General features: G+C 30.7%; 1 protein-coding gene across 1 annotated transcript in view; it reads left to right on the top strand.

Moving 5' to 3' along the window:
- Window positions 1-345: 345 nt before the first annotated feature.
- The window catches only part of LOC148945735 (putative G protein-coupled receptor B0563.6), a 68,056-nt gene continuing 47,043 nt past the window's right edge, over window positions 346-21,358 (top strand). The window contains exon 1 of the mRNA XM_089097717.1: window positions 346-482. Within this exon, the coding sequence (XP_088953843.1) occupies window positions 445-482 (38 nt within the window). The 5' untranslated portion in view covers window positions 346-444. The remainder of the gene's footprint in view (window positions 483-21,358) is intronic.

Here is a 21,358-nt window from a genome sequence, read left to right as displayed (position 1 = left end):
CACCTTAAAAGCTAAATTCAGAATATTCAGCTATCCTTAAAAATGTTGGTTTCGTCATGAATTCCTGTTATCGTCCTTACAAAACTAAATATAGTAAATATAAAAAATAAATATTAAGTTTTATATTATAAATATAAAAAATAGATATTTATTAAAGATAAATATCTAAAATTGTATTATAATGGGAGATGCCATATTGTAAACACACGATAAAGTGGCTGTGTGAAACGCCGAAATCTAATCTTGACACATTTGGAATTTAGAGCTCTTCCTGGCAAAAAGGACATTCAACTGTCATTAAAGAACCTCTTACATAAATCTGAAACGGTTTTTTTTATTACTTCTGTTTTATGAATGATGACGCCTTTTAAGTAAAAAAGTATCCGTGATCTTTCTTGTGCAAAATAGTGTTATGATTTGGTTCAAGTGATTTTCAATTTTACAATGACTCATTTTTGGGATAAACATATTTTTGAACAATGGTAATATTTTTAAATTTGAATTTTGAACGCAAATTCTGTGATTAATTATGATAACGCTCAGCAAAGCTTGTCGGACAACAGGCATATAGAGGCATAAAAAAGGCATACTATAGTCAAGAGCCCTGTCAACATGGCAATGCTTTGACTACCCTATCGACCGGAAAACCTGTCAACGGCCCTCCTGATTTAGTTTTCTGCTTGGTTCTTTGGCCCTTGCATATTATTTCTTTAAAATCAGAGCTAATAAGGGTTTTTGACCGTAAACTCTAGTTTTTTTTCGTAAGAAAATTATGGAAAGTACAATTCTCTGGTTCAAATGTGAAACTTAAGTCCCTTTTTGGATCGAAAAAATAAACTATTTCTGTAAAATCTGAGCTAATAAGGGTTTTTGACCGTAAACTCTAGTTTCCTGTAAGAAAATTATGGAAAATTATGGAAAACAATTCTCTCGTTCAAATGTGAAGCTACTCGAGTTGATGAAATCATATGTTTTTACAACTTGTCTGCTTTCATATAGTGTGTTTCGTAGTTTCTTCTGCTCTGATTTCTTTATTTTTCATAAATTTTTGTGTGTATATGGCTCTTGGGCTTTGGAAATGCACGATCTATCTATCTATCTATCTATCTATCTCTCTATTAACGGACGAGTTACATCAAGTTTATATTTCATTATCAATTTATATATATATATATATATATATATATATATATATATATATATATATATATATATATATATATATATATATATATATATATATATATATATATATATATATATATATATATATATATATATATCAGTTTTTATATTGATTTGTCTTTCCAAAAGGTTAGAAAATTATGACGAATTGTGAGTGTGCAGCTGGTACGTCAGAGTGTCCATTGTTCAGAACTTAAAAACGGACAAAAAATATGTAAAAGCAGGCTCAAACGCTAGCATTAAATTGGAAGAGACACATTTAAAAAAGGGAGAATGGGGAAACCGTTCTAAAACAAATGATATTAAAGTCACACACTTTGTCGAAAGTTTGAATGGGCCAAAAATCCTCCCCCTCATAAACTTGCCAATGTGGTGTTGCATTTCAGATTTTAAAACACTGAAATTCTGTGAGCGGAGTAGTGCGCTCCTTCAGATTAACAGAATGTAAAACAGGTGAATTCCATGGAAAATTAAGTAAATTGGAAAATTGCATATATCTTTATATTGCTTGGAAAGGATGAGCGGGCCAGAGGATGCCCCAAATACTGACCTGTCCATCAATATATTTTAAATATTTCAACAGCGGCCTAGGGTTGTAGCTGAAAGTGAGTAAAGGAACATTAATCCCTTATATACATATTTTCATGTTTTCCCTGTTAGTTCGACAAAACAAATTTATTGCGGTAATTTACCTACTTTTAACTTGGTTACGAAGTGAGTCTGTTGAAATGCGGTCCACACTTCAACTGTATGCATGTCTAAACTTAATAAGCTCTCTAAATATACGAAAATTTTCCAACAAAAAAAAGTGCCCCTATGTATTAAATGCGATAAAAATGATTAAAAGAAGCATATATGTAAACAAGGTAGCTTCACAGGAGTTAGGTACTTCATTATTTGTAAAACAGTTAATCTTAACGAACAGTAAATAAGGAGCAACACGGAGTAGTAGTAACCAAAACTGTGAAAGTAGGACTCTTTATGACTTGTTTTTTTGTTATTTAAAATGAACCAAAATTATAGTATAATTCCTGAATTAGCATCGCACAAAAGACTATTTTCACAAGATTTTTCTAAAAATGCGTTTTCAAACTTCCGATTATTATTGGCCCTGCTTCGCTATTTACCAGGTTGCATCCAGAGTAGAGTGCTAACTTATACTTCTATAGCACTATGTTCCTTCCTGTGCTATTCTGGGCCTTTATATTCCATGGCACCTTTCCAAGGGAGATTACCAGACTGGTTATTGCTATTGATATCAATTGCACATGAACAAAACGTGTTTGGAGAGATTACGTTCCTTGGCACCTTTTCAGAGCATGTACTTACGGATACCTTTCCAAGCAGCGTGATTAAACACACTTTTACAATCGGAATTGTTTGATTGAAATTTGCAAAAAGGGATAAGGAATTCGCAAATTGGATACTATGAACGATATTAATTAATGTTTGAACAATAGGAGTGTGATTGATTCTAATTAGTGATTGTATAATTTTTTAACAAGAAATCTCTGAATAAAATATTTTTGGAGGGATGGGAGAGAGTTTTGCTTGCCTTTCATTGGTACCTTTTCAAGCGAGCGGGGATTCCCCTCCGGTTCCTAAACATTGCAAAAAAGATAACAGTATGAGCGGGGATCCCCCACACAAGTTTGTTTCAACTTCAAGTTTTTCAACCAGACTGTTTTTTTGAGCTAACATCCGTTTTTTAGGAGCCAATCAGAGACATCGAAGCTTGGAAGACGGAGAAAAAAAAGGGTTAAAGTGATTAGCAGTTAAGGTAACCCTGAAGAGCATGTTAATTCATACCTTATTCATTATAAATTTGGAACAATATCAATCTATGAAAATGGTTAACGATGATAAAATGGTCTTATGACTTGACCTAGCTTTACTTCTTTGATGTGTTCTGTATAATACACAAGTAGCGTTTGAACAGTGTTGTCAGTTTAAAATAGGGTCCAACGTTATAGTATACTAAAAAGTTGATACTAAGAGAGATTTAGATGGCAAGAAAATAGTTTTGATAAAGAAATTCAGAACAAACCATAGAAATCCTTGCAAATCAAGTAGTAAGGTGTATGTGAGTACGAACCATCAAGGATCATAAGCACCAATGACCCCTAACCAGCAGAGACATCAACCCTCCATAGGTTCCCTATCCCCAAACTCGAAGGGCACCCCCTCCCTCCAACTTTTTGGCCCCCCTATTCTTTTTTTATTTTTTTTTTATTTTTTTTTTGGCAATTGACATTTTTTCTGATAACAAGTATCATTCATTACGATCGTAGCTTTCAAATTGGAAACTTAATTCCATTTTCGGATCAAAAAATAAACTATTTCTGTGAAATCCGAGTTAATAAGTGTTTTTGACTTTAAACTATAGTTTATTGTAAGAAAATTATGGAGAATGCAATTCCCTGGTTTAAATTTTAAACATAAGTCCATTTTTTGGATCGAAAAAACAACTCATTTCTTTAAAATCTGAGCTAATAAGGGTTTTTGACCGTAAACTCTAGTTTTTTGTAAGAAAATTATGGAAAATACAATTCTCTGGCTCAAATATTAAACTTAAGTCCCTTTTTGGATCGAAAAATAAAACTATTTCTGTAAAATCTGGGCTAATGAGGGTTTTTGACCGTAAACTCTAGTTTCCTGTAAGAAAATTATGGAAAATGCAATTCTCTCGTTCAAATATGAAACTTAGGTCCATTCTCTGGTTCAAATGTGATACTTAAGTCCCTTTTTGGATTGAAAAATAAAACTATTTCCGTAAAATCTGGGCTAATGAGGGTTTTTGACCGTAAACTCTAGTTTCCTGTAAAAAAATTATGGAAAATATAATTCTCTCGTTCAAATGTGAAATTTAGGTCCATTCCCTGGTTCAAATGTTATACTTGAGTACATTTTTGAATCGAAAAATAAAACTCTTTCCGTAAACTATGATCTAATAAGGGTTTTTGACCGTAAACACTAGTTTTTTGTAAGAAGATTATGGAAAATACAATTCGCTGTTTCAATTTTGAGACCTAGGACACTTTTAGGATCGAAAAAATTAACTTTTTCTGTAAAATCTGAGCTAATAAGGGTTTTTGACCGTAAAGTCTATTTGTTTGTAAGAAAAGTATAGAAAACACAATTCTCTGGTTCAAATGTGAAACCTAAGTCCTTTTTTGGATCGAAAAATAAAACTGTTTCTGTAAAATATGAGTTAATAAGGTTTTTGACCGTAAACTCTAGTTTTTTGTAAGAGATTTATGGAAAATACAATTCGCTGATTCAAATGTGAATCTTAAGTCCATTTTTTGGATCGAAAAAATAAATTATTTCTTTAAAATCTGAGCTAATAAGGGTTTTTGACCGTAAACTCTAGTTTTTTGTAAGAAAATTATGGAAAATACAATTCTCTGCTTCAAATGTTAAACTTAAGTCCCCTTTTGGATCGAAAAATAAATCTATTTCCGTAAAATCTGGGCTAATGAGGGTTTTTGACCTTAAACTCTAGTTTCCTGTAAGAAAATTATTGAAAATACAATTCTCTCGTTCAAATGTGAAACTTAGGTCCATTCTCTGGTTCAAATGTGAAACTTAAGTCCATTTATGGATCGAAGAATAAAACTATTTCCGTAAAATCTAAGCTAATAAGGGTTTTTGACCGTAAACTCTAGTTTTTTGTAAGAAAGTTATGGAAAATACAATTCTCTGGTTCAAATGTGAAACTTAAGTCCATTTTTGGATCGAAAAAATAGACTATTTCTGTAAAATCTGAATTAATAAGTGTTTTTTTTCGGTAAAAAAAAAGTTTTTTTCGGTACAATTCTCTCGTTCAAATATGAAACTTAGGTCCATTCTCTGGTTCAAATGTGAAACTTAAGTCCATTTATGGATCGAAAAATAAAACTATTTCCGTAAAATCTGAGCTAATAAGGGTTTTGGACAGTAAACTCTAGTTTTTTGTAAGAAAATTATGGAAAATACAATTCTATGGTTCAAATGTTAAACTTAAGTCCCCTTTTGGATCGAAAAATAAATCTATTTCCGTAAAATCTGGGCTAATGAGGGTTTTTGACCTTAAACTCTAGTTTCCTGTAAGAAAATTATTGAAAATACAATTCTCTCGTTCAAATGTGAAACTTAGGTCCATTCTCTGGTTCAAATGTGAAACTTAAGTCCATTTATGGATCGAAAATAAAACTATTTCGGTAAAATCTAAGCTAATAAGGGGTTTTGACCATAAACTATAGTTTTTTGTAAGAAAGTTATGGAAAATACAATTATCTGGTTCAAATGTGAAACTTAAGTCCATTTTTGGATCGAAAAAATAGACTATTTCTGTAAAATCTGAATTATTAAGTGTTTTTGACCGTAAACTATAGTTTTTTTTAGGTATATGATGGAAAATAAAATTCTCTGATTCAAATGTGAATCTTAAGTCCATTTTTGGATTGAAAAAATTAATTATTTCCATAAAATCTGAGTTAATAAGTGTTTTTGACCGTAAACTCTAGTTTTTTGTAAGAAAATTATGGAAAATACAATTCTCTCGTTCAAATGTGAAACTTAGGTCCATTCTCAGGTTCAAATGTGACACTTAAGTCAATTTATGTATCAAAAAACAAAACTATTTCCATAAAATCTAAGCTAATACGGGTTTTTCAAAGTAAACTCTAGTTTTTTTGCAAGGACATCATTGAAAAATAAATTATCTGGCTTAATTGTAAAACTCGTGTCCCTTTTTGGATTAGAAAATAAGCTAGTTCTGTGGAATCTGATCTAAAAAGGGTTTTTGGCAGTAAGCTCTAGTTTCCCGTAAGAACATTATGGAAAATACAATTCTCTCGTTCAAATGTGAAACTCCAGTCCAGTTTTGGATACTTATAATAATGAGGACTGATGGTTCTAATTCAATTTTTTTTTTCATAAAAACAAACTATTTTTTTTAAACTTCGAAATTATTAAACTTTATTTATTTATTTTTTCATAAAAACAAACTATTTTTTTTAACTTCGAAATTATTAAGCTTTATTTATTTATTTTCGACCAGAGGAATTTTTGAGATTTTTCATTGGTCAGAGATACAACAATGGTACAGTTTTTAATAGCATGGAAAAGAACGAGTATTGAATGCCTCGTTGTTTAAGTTAAGAGGTAAAATCAAGACCAAAGGAATTTTTGAGATTTTTCATTGGTCAGAGAGATGCAAAAATGATGCGCTTTTGTAATAGCTTTGAAAAGAAATACTACTGAATGCCTCGTTGTTTAAGTTAAGAGGTGAAATCAAGACCAGAGGAATTTTTGATATTTTTCATTGGTCAGAGAGGGTTTTTGTTTTTGTGTGTGTTTGTTTAAGTTTTTTTTGTTTTGTAATTGTTTTTGTGTGTGTGTGTGTTTTATTGTTTATGTTTGAGTTTTTGTGTGTGTGTAAGTTTTTTTTGTGTGTGTTTTTTTTTTTTTTTGTGTGTAAGTTTTTGTGTTTGTCTAAGTTTTTGTGTGTGTAAGTTTTTGTGTGCTTGTATATTTTTGTGTGTGTGTGTGTAAGTTTTTGTGTGTGTTTAATTTTTTGTGTGTGTGTTATATTTTGTGTGTGTGTGTGTAAGTTTTATTTTGTGTGTGTAAGTTTTTGTGTGTGTGTAAGTTTTTGTGTGTGTATAAGTTTTTTTGTTTGTGTTAGTTTTTGTTTTTGTCTGTAAGTTTTTTTGTGTTTGAGTGTTTGTAAGTTTGTATTTGCTTGTAAGTTTTTATGGGTGTTCAAGTTTTTGTGTGTGTGTAAGTTTTTTTTTGTGTGTGTGTATTTTTTTTTTTTTGTATGTGTAAGTTTTTTTTTGTGTGTGTAATTTTTTTTTTAGATTTTTGTGTGTGTGTAATTTTATGTGTATGTGTATTTTTTTTCGTGTGTTTTAGTTTTTGTGCTTGTTTAATTTTTTGTGTGTGTTCAAGTTTTTCTGTATATGTAAGTTTTCGTGTGGGTGTCAGTTTCTGTGTGTGTGTAAGTTATTATGTGTGTTTGAGTTTTGTGTGTGTCTGTTTAATTTTATTTTTGTGTGTGTAAATTTTTGTGTGTGTATGTGTAAGTTTTTTTTTGTGTGTTTGTGTAAGTTTTTGTGTATGTGTTTATGTTTATGTGTGTGTGTAAGTTTTTGTGTCTGTTTAAGTTTTTGTGTGTGTGTAAGTTTGTGTGTTTGTGTAAGTTTTTGTGTGTATGTAAGTTTTCTTTTGTGTGTGTAAGTTTTTGTGTGTGTGTTTAAGATTTTGTGTGTGTGTGTGTGAGTGTGTAAGTTTATGTGTGTGTGTAAGTTTTTTTTTGTGTGTGTAAGTTTTTTTTGTGTGTGTGTGAATTTTTTTGTGTGTGTAAGTATTTGCATGTGTGTGTAAGTTTTTGTGTGTGTAAGTTTTTGTGTGTGTATGTGTGTAAGTTTCTGTGTGTGTGTAAGTTTTTTTTTTGTGTGTGTGTAAGTTTTTGTGGTTGTGTAAGTTTTTTTGTTTTTGTAATTTTTTGTTTGTATGTAATTTTTTGTGTGTGTGTCAGTTTTTTTGTGTGTGAGTAAGTTTTTTTGTGTGTGTAAGTTTTTGTTTGCGTGTTAATTTTTGTGTGTGTGTAAGTTTTTGTGTGTGTTTATGTTTGTGTGTGTGTGTAAGTTTTTGTGTGTGTGTAAGTTTTTGTGTGTGTCTGAATTTGTTTTTGTGTTTGTGTAATTTTTTGTGTGTGTTTTAGTTTTTGTGTGTGTGTGTGTGTAAGTTTCTGTGTTTGTGTAAGTTTTTTTTTTTTTTTTTGTTATTTTTTGTGTGTGTGTAAGTTTTTGTGTGTTTGTAATATTTTTTTTGTCAGTGTGTGTAAGTTTTGTGTGTGTGTAAATTTTTGTGTGTGTCTAATTTTTTTTGTGTTTGTTTTTTTTTGTGTGTGTTTTAGTTTTTTTTTGATTGTTATTTTTTGTGTGTGTGTGTCTAATTTTTTGTGTGTGTGTAAGTTTTTGTGTTTGTGTGTAAGTTTTTGTGTGCGTGTGTGTGTAAGTTTTTGTGAGTGTGTAAGTTTCTGTGTGTATGTAAGGTTTTGTGTGTGTAAGTTTTTTTGTGTGTGTGTAAGTTTTTGTGTGTGTGTAAGTTTTTGTGTGTCTGTGTAAGTTTTTGTGTGTGTGTAAGTTTTTTTTGTGTGTGTGTGTGTGTGTAAGTTTGTGTGTGTGTGTAATTTTTTGTGTTTGTGCCCATTTTGAAATTGGAAAATATTAAATGGGAATTTCTTATGTTTTAAATGTGTTTCATGACATTCTAAGAGATGTAAAAAAAAAGTTTAAAAAAAAGTTAAAAAAAAAAGTTAAAAAAAACAAACTCTTTCTTGAATTCCCCTCTTGGATACACAATACAGAAATTTAATTCAGAAATTTATGAAAAAAAAAATTTAGACGTCTAAATTTTTTGTGATCGAAGTTTTTGTGTGTGTGTAAGTTTTTGTGTGTGTGTAAGTTTTTGTGTGTGTGTGTGTTTGTTAGTTTTTGTGTGTGTGGGTGTATATTATTGTTTTTTTGTGTAAGTTTTTTTGTGTTTTTAAATTTTTTTTGTATGTGTGTAAGTTTTTGTTTGTTTGTTAGTTTCTGCGTGTTTGTTTTAGTTTTTGTGTGTTTGTAAGTTTTTGTGTGTGTATATGTGTAATTGTCTGTGTGTGTGTAAGTTTTTTTTGTGTGTGTGTAAGTTTCTTTGTGTTGTTAATTTTGTGTGTGTGTGTATTTGCCTATTTTTGTGTTAGTGTTGTTGTTTTCGTTAGTTTTTTGTTGTTTGTGTAAGATTTTGTATGCGTGTAAGTTTTTGTGTGTGTGTAAGTTTTTGTGTATGTGTAAGTTTTTGTGTGTGTGTTTAAGTTTCTTTGTTTGTGTGAGTTTTTGTGTGTGTGTAAGTTTTTTTTTGTGTTTGTGTGTATAAGTTTTTGTGTGTGTGTAAATTTTTGTGTGTGTCTAAATTTTTGTGTGTGTGAAAGTTTTTGTTTGTGTGTGTGTGTGTGTAAGTTTTTGTGTGTGTGTAAGATTTTGTGTGTGTGTGTGTGTTTAAGTTTTTGTGTGTGTGCAAGTTTTTGTGTGTGTGTGTAAGTTTTTGTGTTTGTGCGTGTAAGTTTTTGTGCGTGTGTAAGTTTCTGTGTCTATGTAAGTTTTTGTGTGTGTAAGTTTTTTTGTGTGTGTGTAAGTTTTTGTGTGTGTGTAAGTTTTTGTGTGTGTGTGTAAGTTTTTTTGTGTGTGTTTAAGTTTTTTTGTGTGTGTGTGTGTGTGTGTGTGTGTGTGTGTGTGTGTGTATTAGTTTGTTTGTGTGTGTAAGTTTTTGTGTGTGTGCCCATTTTTAAATTGGAAAATATTAAATGTGAATTTCTTATGTTTTAAGTGTGTGTCATGACATTCTAAGAGATGTAAAAAAAAAGTTGAAAAAAAGGTTAAAAAAAAGTAAAAAAAAAGCAAACTCTTGAATTAAGCTCTCGGATACACAATACAGAAATTTAATTCAGGAAATTATGAAAAAAAAATTTAGACGTCTAATTTTTTTTTCATAATTTCCTGAATTAAATTTCTGTATTGTGTATCCAAGAGGTGAATTCATGAAAGATTTTGTTTTTTTTTAACTTTTTTTTTAACTTTTTTTTCAACTTTTTTTTTACATCTCTTAGAATGTCATGAAACACACTTAAAACATAAGAAACAAAAAACTTACACACACACAAAAACTTTCACACACACAAAACTACACACACACAAAACTTACACACACACACACACACAAAAACTTACACACACACAAAAAAACTTACACACAAAAACTTACACACACATAAAAACTTACATACACACAAAACTACACGCACACAAAAACTTACACACACACAAAAAAAACTTACACACACACAAAAACTTACATACACACAAAAAGTTACACACACGCAAAAACTTACACACACACAAAAACCTACACACAAACATAAAAAACTTACACACACAAAAAAAAAACTTACACACACACAAAAACTTACACACACACACACACAAAATCTTGCACACACAAAAAAACTTACACAAACACACACAAACAAACACACAAAAAAAAACATACACACACACAAAAAAAAAAACAAACAAAAAAACTAACACACACAAAGAAACTTACACACACACAAAAACTTACACACACACAAAAAAAAACTTACACAAACAAACACAAAAACTAACACAAACAAAAAAACTTACACACACACACAAAAACTTACACACACATAAGAACTTACACACACACGAAAACTTACAAACACACAAAAACTTACACACACACAAAAACTTAAAGAAGCACAAAAATTTACACACCCACAAAAACGTACATACATACACAAAAACTTTAAACAAAAACAAAAATATACAACAAAAAATACACACACAAAAACAAAATAACACATACACGCACAAAAACTTACACACACACAAAAAAATACTTACACACAAACAAAAACTTACACACACACAAAAACTTACACACACGCACACACACAAAAAACTTACACACACACAAAAAAACTTACACACACACAAAAACTTACACACACACAACAACTTACACACACACAAAAACTTAAACACACATAAAAACTGAAACACACACACAAAAACTTACACACACAAAAACTTACACACACACAAAAACTTACACCAACACACAAAAATTTGCACGCACACAAAAAATTAAACACACATAAAAACTTAAACACACACAAAAAATTAAAAACAAAAAAAAAAACTTACACACACAAAAAAAAACTTACACACAAACACAAAATTACACATAAACACAAAATAATACACACACAAAAAAAAACTTACAAACACACAAAAACTTACACACACACACACAAAAACATAAACCCTCTCTGACCAATGAAAAATATCAAAAATTCCTCTGGTCTTGATTTCACCTCTTAACTTAAACAACAAGGCATTCAATAGTCGTTCTTTTCAAAGCTATTAAAAAAGTGTACCATTGTTGCATCTCTGACCAATGAAAAATCTCAAAAATTTCTCTGGTCGAAAATCAATAAATAAAGTTGAATAATTTCGAAGTTTAAAAAAAATAGTTGGTCTTTATGAAAAAAAATAAATAAAGTTGAATAATTTCGAAGTTAAAAAAAATAGTTTGTTTTTATGAAAAAAAATTGAATTAGAACCATCAGTCCTCATTATTATGAGTATCCAAAACTGGACTTAAGTTTCACATTTGAACCAGAGAATGGACCTAAGTTTCACATTTGAACGAGAGAATTGTACTTTCCATAACTTTCTTACAGGAAACTAGAGTTTATGGTCAAAAACCCTTATTAGCTCAGATTCTACAGAAATAGTTTATTTTTCGATCTAAAAAGGGACTTAAGTTTCACATTTGAACCAGAGAATTGTATTTTCCATAATTTGCTTACAAAAAACTAGAGTTTACGGTCAAAAACCCTTATTAGCTTACATTTTACGGAAATAGTTTTATTTTTCGATCCATAAATGGACTGAAGTTTCACATTTGAACCAGAGAATGGCCCTAAGTTTCACATTTGAACGAGAGAATTGTATTTTTCATAATTTTCTTACAGGAAACTAGAGTTTATGGTCAAAAACCCTTATTAGCTCAGATTCTATAGAAATAGTTTATTTTTCGATCTAAAAAGGGACTTAAGTTTCACATTTGAACTAGAGAATTGTATTTTCCATAATTTTCTTACAAAAAACTAGAGTTTACGGTCAAAAACCCTTATTAGCTTAAATTTTACGAAAATAGTTTTATTTTTCATTCCATAAAAGGACTAAAGTTTCACATTTGAACCAGAGAATGGACCTGAGTTTCATATTTGAACAAGAGAATTGTATTTTCCATATTTTTCTTACAGGAAACTAGAGTTTATGGTCAAAAACCCTTATTAGCTCAGATTCTACAGAAATAGTTTATTTTTCGATCCAAAAATGGAAATAAGATTCACATTTTAACCAGAGAATTGTATTTTCCATAATTTTCTTACAAAAAACTAGAGTTTACGGTCAAAAACCCTTATTAACTCAGATTTTACAGAAATAGTTTTATTTTTCGATCCTAAAAAGGACTTAAGTTTCACATTTGAAACAGGGAATTGTATTTTCCATAATTTTCTTACAAAAAACTAGAGTTTACGGTCAAAAACCCTTATAAGCTCAGATTTTACAGAAATAGTTTATTTTTTCGATCCAAAAAAGGACTTAAGTTTCAGCTATGAACCAGAGAATTGTATTTTCCATAATTTTCTTACAAAAAACTAGAGTTTACGGTCAAAAACCCTAATTAGCTCAGATTTTACGGAAATATTTTTATTTTTTTATTCATAAATGGACTTAAGTTTCACATTTGAACCAGAGAATGGACCTAAGTTTCACATTTGAACGAGAGAATTGTATTTTCCATAATTTTCTTACAGGAAACTAGAGTTTATGGTCAAAAACCCTCATTAGCCCTAATTTTAAGGAACTAGTTTTATTTTTCGATCTAAAAAGGGACTTAATTTTCATATTTGAGCCAGATAATTGTATTTTCCATAATTTTCTTACAAAAAACTAGAGTTTACGGTCAAAAATCCTTATTAGCTCAGATTTTAAAGAAATAATTTATTTTTCCGATCCAAAAAAAGAACTTAAGATTCACATTTGAATCCGAGAATTCTATTTTCCATAATTTTCTTACAAAAAACTAGAGTTTACGGTCAAAAACCTTATTAACTCAGATTTTACAGAAATAGTTTTATTTTTTGACCCTAAAAACGACTTAAGTTTCATATTTGAACCCGAGAATTGTATTTTCTATCATTTTCTTACAAAAACTATAGTTTATGGTCAAAACCCCTTATCAGCTTAGATTTTAAAGAAATAATTTAATTTTTCTATCCTAAAATTGACCTAATCTTCTCATTTGAAAAAGAAAATTGTATTGTAAATAATGTTATTACAATAAAATAGAGTTTACTGTCAAAAACCCTTATTAGCTCAGATTTTACGGAACTAGTTTTATTTTTCGATCCATAAATGGACTTGAAGTTTCACATTTGAACCAGAGAATGGACCGAAGTTTCACATTTGAACGAGAGAATTGTATTTTCCATAATTTTATTACAGGAAACTAGAGTTTAATGTCAAAAACTCTCATTAGCCCAAATTTTAAGGAAATAGTTTTATTTTTCGATCCAAAAAGGGACTTAAGTTTCACATTTGAACCAGAGAATTGTATTTCCCATAATTTTCTTACAAAAAACTAGAGTTTACGGTCAAAAACCCTTATTAGCTCAGATTTTAAAGAAATAATTTATTTTTTCGATCCAAAAAATGGACTTAAGATTCACATTTGAATCAGAGAATTCTATTTTCCATAATTTTCTTACAAAAAACTAGAGTTTACGGTCAAAAACCTTATTAACTCAGATTTTACAGAAATAGTTTTATTTTTCGATCCAAAAAAGGACTTAAGTTTCACATTTGAACCAGAGAATTGTATTTTCCATACTTTTCTTAAAAAAACTAGAGTTTAAGGTCAAAAACCCTTATTAGCTTAGATTTTACAGAAATAGTTTATTTTTTGGATCCAAAAATGGACTTAAGTTTCACATTTGAACCAGAGAATGGACCTAAGTTTCACATTTGAACGAGAGAATTGTACTTTCCATAATTTTCTTACAGGAAACTAGAGTTTATGGTCAAAAACTCTTATTAGCTCAGATTCTACAGAAATTGTTTATTTTTCGATCCAAAATGGGACTAAAGTTTCACATTTGAACCAGAGAATTTTATTTTCCATAATTTTCTTACAAAAAACTAGAGTTTACGGTCAAAAACCCTTATTAGCTCAGATTTTACGGAAATGGTTTTATTTTTGATCCATAAATGGACTTAAGTTTCACATTTAAACCAGAGAATGGCCCTATGTTTCACATTTGAACAAGAGAATTGTATTTTCCATAATGTTCTTACAGGAAACTAGAGTTTATGGTCAAAAACCCTTATTAGCTCAGATTCTACAGAAATAGTTTATTTTTCAATCTAAAAAAGGGACTTAAGTTTCACATTTGAACTAGAGAATTGTATTTTCCATAATTTTCTTACAAAAAACTAGAGTTTACGGTCAAAAACCCTTATTAGCTTAAATTTTACGAAAATAGTTTTATTTTTCATTCCATAAAAGGACTAAAGTTTCACATTTGAACCAGAGAATGGACCTAAGTTTCATATTTGAACGAGAGAATTGTATTTTCCATAATTTTCTTACAGGAAACTAGAGTTTATGGTCAAAAACCCTTATTAGCTCAGATTCTACAGAAATAGTTTATTTTTCGATCCAAAAAGGGAAATAAGTTTCACATTTGAAGCAGAGAATTGTATTGTCCATGATTTTTTTACGAAAGGCTAGAGTTTACGGTCAAAGACCCTTATTAACTCGGATTTTACAGTAATAGTTTTATTTTTCGATCCTAAGATGGACTTAGGTTTCACGTTTGAAACAGTGAATTGCGTTTTCCATAATTTTCTTACAAAAAACTAGAGTTTACGGTCAAAAACCCTTATCAGCTCAGATTTTACAGAAATAGTTTTTTTTTTTGATCCAAAAATGGACTTAAGTTTCACATTTGAACCAGCGAATTGTATTTTCCATAATTTTCTTACAAAAAACTAGAGTTTAAGGTCAAAAAACCCTTATTAGCTTAGATTTTACGGAAATAGTTTTATTTTTCGATTCATAACTGGACTTCAGTACCACATTTGAACCAGAGAATGGACCTAAGTTTCACATTTGAACGAGAGAATTCTATTTTCCATAATTTTCTTACAGGAAACTAGAGTTTAAGGTCAAAAACCCTCATTAGCCCTAATTTTAAGGAACTAGTTTTATTTTTCCATCCAAAAATGGACTTAAGTTTAACATTTGAACCAGAGAATTGTATTTTCCATAATTTTCTTACAAAAAACTAGAGTTTAAGGTCAAAAACCCTTATTAGCTCAGATTTTAAAGAAATAATTTATGTTTCCGATCCAAAAAATAGACTTACTATTCACATTTGAATCCGCGAATTCTATTTTCAATAATTTTCTTACAAAAAACTATAGATTACGGTAAAAAACCTAATTAGCGCAGATTTCAAATAAATAGTTTTATTTTTCGACAATAAAATCGATTCAATATTAATATTTGAAACAGAGAATTGTATTTTCAGTCATTTTATTACAAAAACTGGAGTTTATGGTCAAAACCCCTTTTAAGCTAAGATTTTAAAGAAATAATTAATTTTTTTTATCCAAAAATTGACTTAAGCTTCACATTTGAACAAGCGAATTGTATTTTCAATAATGTTCTTACAAAAAACTATTGTTTACGGTCAAACACCCTAATTAGCTCAGATTTTACAGTAATTATTTTATTTTTCGATCCATAAATGGACTTAAGGTTCACATTTGAACCAGAGAATGGACATAAGTTTCACATTTGAACGAGAGAATTGTATTTTCCATAATTTTCTTTCAGGAAACTAGAGTTTAATGTCAAAAACCCTCATTAGCCCAAATTTTAAGGAAATAGTTTTATTTTTCGATCTAAAAAGGGACTTAAGTTTAACATTTGAACCAGAGAATTGTATTTTCCATAATTTTCTTACAAAAAACTAGAGTTTACGGTCAAAAACCCTTATTAGCTCAGATTTTAAAGAAATAGTTTAATTTTTTGATCCAAAAAATGGACTTAAGATTCACATTTGAATCACAGAATTATATTTTCCATAATTTTCTTACAAAAAACTAGAGTTTACGGTCAAAACCCTTATTAACTCAGATTTTACAGAAATAGTTTTATTTTTCGATCCAAAAAAGGCCTTAAGTTTCACATTTGAATCAGAGAATTGTATTTTCCATAATTTTCTTACAAAAAAACTAGAGTTTAAGGTCAAAAACCCTTATTAGCTCAGATTTTACGGAAATAGTTTATTTTTTCGATCCAAAAATGGACTTAAGTTTCAAATTTTAACGAGAGAATTGTATTTTCCATAATTTTCTTACAAAAAACTAGAGTTTACGGTCAAAAACCCTTATTAGCTTAGATTTTACGGAAATAGTTTTATTTTTCGATCCAAAAAGGGACTTAAGTTTAACATATGAACCAGAGAACCTAAGTTTCACATTTGAACGAGAGAATTGTATTTTCCATAATTTTCTTACAGGAAACTACTGTTTACGGTCAAAAACCCTCATTAGCCCAGATTTTACGGAAATAGTTTTATTTTTCGATCCAAAAAGGGACTTAAGTTTAACATTTGAACCAGAGAATTGTATTTTCCATAATTTTCTTAAAAAAACTAGAGTTTACGGTCAAAAACCCTTATTAGCTCAGATTTTAGAGAAATAATTTATTTTTTTGATCCAAAAATGGACTTAAGATTCACATTTGAATCAGAGAATTGTATTTTCCATAATTTTCTTACAAAAAACTACAGTTTACAGTCAAAAACCCTTATTAACTTAGATTTTACAGAAATAGTTTATTTTTCGATCCAAAAATGGACTTAAGTTTCACATTTGAAAGCTACGATCGTAATGAATGATACTTGTTATCAGATCAAATGTCATTTGCCAAAAAAAAAGAAAAAAAATGGGGGGAGGGGGCCCAAGAAGTTGGAGGGAGGGGGCTCCCTTCAAGTTTGGGGATAGGGGACCTATGGAGGGTTGATGTCTATGCTGGTTAGGGGTCATTGGTGCTTATGATCCTTGATTGTTCGTACTCACAGACACCTTACTACTTGATTTGCAAGGATTTCTATGGTTTGTTCTGAATTTCTTTATTAAAATTATTTTCTTGCCATCTAAATCTCTCTTAGTATCAACTTTTTAGTATACTATAACATTGGACCCTATTTTAAACTGACAACACTGTTCAAACGCCACTTGTGTATTATACAGAACACATCAAAGAAGTAAAGCTAGGTCAAGTCATAAGACCATTTTATCATCGTTAACCATTTTCATAGATTGATATTGTTCCAAAATTATAATAAATAAGGTATGAATTAACATGCTCTTCAGGGTTACCTTAACTGTTAGTCACTTTAACCCTTTTTTTCTCCATCTTCCAAGCCCCGATGTCTCTGATTGGCTCCTAAGAAACGTATGTTAGCTAAAAAAAACAGTCTGGTTGAAAAACTTGGAGTTGAAATAAACTTGTGTGGGGGATCCCCGCTCATACTGTTATCTTTTTTGCAATGTTTAGGAACCGGAGGGGAATCCCCGCTCGCTTGGAAATGTACCAATGAAAGGCAAGCAAAACTCTCTCCCCTCCCTCCTAAAAATATTTTATTCAGAGATTTCTTGTTAAAAAATTATCCAATCACTAATTAGAATCAATCACACTCCTATTGTTCAAACATTAATTAATATCGTTCATAGTGTCCAATTTGCGAATTCCTTATCCCTTTTTGCAAATGTCAATCAAACATTTCCGATTGTAAAAGCGTGTTTAATCACGTTGCTTGGAAAGGTATCCATAAGTACATGCTCTGAAAAGGTGCCAAGGAACGTAATCTCCCCAAACACGTTCTTGTATAATTTCATGTGCAATTGATATCAATAGCAATAACCAGTCTGGTAATCTGCCTTGGAAAGGTGCCAAGGAACATAAAGGCCCAGAATAGCACAGGAAGGAACATAGTGCTATAGAAGTATAAGTTAGCACTCTACTATCCAAAGCCTAAATGTTTAGGAACCGCTCACTTTGAAAGGTACCAATGAAAGGCAAGCAAAACTCTCTCCCATCCCTCCAAAAATATTTTATTCAGAGATTTCTTGTTAAAAAATTATCCAATCACTAATTAGAATCAATCACACTCCTATTCTTCAAACATTAATTATCGTTCATAGTGTCCAATTTGCGAATTCCTTATCCCTTTTTGCAAATGTCAATCAAACATTTCCGATTGTAAAAGCGTGTTTAATCACGTTGCTTGGAAAGGTATCCATAAGTACATGCTCTGAAAAGGTGCCAAGAAACGTAATCTCCCCAAACACGTTCTTGTATAATTCCATGTGCAATTGATATCAATAGCAATAACCAGTCTGGTAATCTGCCTTGGAAAGGTGCCAAGGAACATAAAGGCCCAGAATAGCACAGGAAGGAACATAGTGCTATAGAAGTATAAGTTAGCACTCTACTATCCAAAGCCACAACATGATGAGGTCCTTATACCTGTAGCCTATATTCTATAAAAAAATTGAAATATTTTCAAAGTAAACAAGTGTTTACATAGTTTTTGGCCTGAAAATATATTTTGAATAAATATTGACCCTTCAACAAAACTTAATGATTTACAGTATTCTACAAAATTTACATAGCCTACAAAATTCATTATAATAATTGCGAATTTTGTCTTGTCTTATTTACCATCATAATAATTATTTAATGTACAATTTTTCTATTTTCTAATTGCTCTGCTGTTTTACGAAGCTGGGAAAATATAATTAGTTAATTTATTTAATTATTTCCCACTGGTACGAACAAAAAGAAAAAGCGGAGTAGTACAAAACAAGAAAAAGAAAAATAAAACTCAAACAACAAAAAAACACTTAGATTAACAATAGCTTCTTCAATCGCACTCGTAGATAAAGTGTAATTGTTGAAACCTGCACAATGATTAGAACGCTCTTTTCTTGGTACTTTGATCGGATAATGGCGAATCTTAATTGGGTCAACCATATTTTGGATCTTCAGAACGTAAGCATTTCTCTCCCAAAGGGTATATCGAAATTAAATTTTGACATACTTACAGATACTGATCTGGATTTGTAATCAGAAGTTTTACTGCCCTTTTTAAGATTCAGAGTGAACGGAGGTTGGATACCTCCCCCCCCCCCCCCGCACTTTGTATTTTTCCGAAATACACCTGATAGAAAATTTGAAAGGGCCATTTTTTTGTCATAGAAACTTTGAAAACAGCTCATTCGATTACAAATTGAAAGGGTCAGTGCCCTTTTTAATAGTCGAAATGAATGGAGGGCAACTAATCCCTCCCCTCCCGTGCCCACCATTTCCCCGAACACATCCAATCCAAATATTGAGATGTCCATGTTGTTCAAAGTAAATGAAATTATGTCTTTGAGAATGACTACCCCTCCCCCCCCCCCCAGAGACCTAAGGGCAAGGGTTGTAAGTTATGCCTTGGTGCAATATAAGGTATATATATAGAAAGGGCGATCGTCTAAATTTCGGAGGGGGGCTTATTGAATTAATAATCAGAAGTTCTAGTGCCCTTTTTAAGATTCAGAGTGATCGGAGGCTGGATAACTCCCTCTCCAAACCTCGTATTTTCCCGAAATTCAATTACTAGAAATTTTTGAGATGGCCATTTGTTGTCGTAGAAACTTCAAAAAAGGCTGATTTGATTGGAAGTTGAAACGATTAGGGATCTTTTCATAGGCAGCGCAATAGCGCAGCCTAAGTAAACAACGATGTTGGCACGATGTTTTATTTATATTTTTTTTGTTCGTATCGTACAAGTTGTCGTAGAAACTTCGAAAAGAGCTCATTTTATGGGAAATTACAAGGGCTTGTGTCCTTTTTAATACCCGAAAGTGATTGGAAGGCGACTAAAACCCCTTCCACGTCCCCCCTTTCCGCAAGCAAATCCGATCAAAATTTTGAGATAGCCATTTTGTTCAACGTAGTTGAAAGATTTGGAAATTATGTCTTTGAGGAGGACACTCTCCCCAGAGCCCTAAGGGCACGGGTTGTAAGTTACGCCCTGTGGGAATATAAGGTTTTGATAGAAAGCAATGTAGTAAAAACTTCAAAAATGGCTCATTCGAATGAAAATTCACAGGCTAGTGCCCTTTTTTTATAGTCAAAAGTGATTGGAGGGCAACTTACCCTCCTCTCACGCCCACCATTTCCCTAAACATATCCAATCAAAATTTTGAGATAGCCATTTTGTTCAACGTAGCCAGAAATTTCAATATAACTTGTACTTTACTGAAAAAATTCTTTTAAATATTTTCATTTTTATAACTTTAAGAAATCGAAAATTAATTAAGATTTTAAGGAATAAATATCAGCATATGTACATTAAACTGAAAATTTACATTGTTGTTTCAATATATTCATTTGTTTTTTTCAGTGAAGTGCAAATTATACTCTGGCTTTTAGAAAGCATAGGGGTTTAGAACCCTATTCATGTTAATTGCTGCTCGTTTTGAGTTTGACTCTCTTATTTATTTTAATTTCATTTTTTTGTGTGTTTCATTTATTTATTGATACTGATTGAGTGGTATTTGTATGCTTGGTAGATTATTTGGTTCTGTTTTTGTTCATTTTGGTTTAATGGAGTTCTTTACTGTTTTTGAAAAACTTATTTTGTGCAAAAAGGTTTTTTAATTAACTATTAGTCAAAAGTGATTGGAGTGCAACAAGCGTTTACAAAAAAAAGTCTAACCTAAATTTTGAGATAGCCATTTTGTTCACAGTAGTTGAAAGATATGGAAATTATGTCTTTGACAGCCCCCATACCTTCTCAAGACCAGAACATAACTTGCACTCTACTGAACAAAAATGGTTGTGGATTGTACACATACTGATGTATATTCTTTAAAGTTTCGGTAATTTTTAATTTATGAAAGTGTAAAAATTTAAAAAGTTTCAAACGTTTTTTTTATTTAAATCATTCAATAAATAACCAAGTCAAACTCAAAATGAGCAAAAATTAACATGAGTAGGGCCGAAAAACCCCATGGTTCTCAAGACCAGAACATAATTTGCACTTAACAGAAAACAAAATACTTTGAAAAAATTTGTCACTTTGTTTTTACTTGTTTAAAATGTTTTTACTAGATATATGAAGTGGAAAGTCCTCCCCATTCACTCCAATCACAGCGCGAGTGTCTGTTGCCCTTTTTAAGAGTTTACAAGAGATTGGATGGCAAGCAGCACTTCTTTAAAGCCCATTCATTTTCTTAACGCATCGAGTCAAAACTTTAAGACATCCATTTTGTTCAGCATAGTAAAACGGTCCAGCAACTATGTTTTTAGAGATATTAGGCATGACAACCACCCACAATTGTGCAATTGGCACATTATACCCTAAACCTAAATGTTTCTTTAAAATAAATCAAAAGGCATTGTGTTTATTGTTGCC

The sequence above is a fragment of the Artemia sp. Qi Xiang Cuo genome, chromosome 12 (assembly GCF_049724085.1).
Source record: "Artemia sp. Qi Xiang Cuo chromosome 12, ASM4972408v1, whole genome shotgun sequence".
Taxonomy (NCBI): domain Eukaryota; kingdom Metazoa; phylum Arthropoda; class Branchiopoda; order Anostraca; family Artemiidae; genus Artemia; species Artemia sp. Qi Xiang Cuo.
The sequence above is the reverse complement of the archived record's forward strand: the minus strand, read 5'-3'. Positions and strand labels throughout refer to the sequence as shown.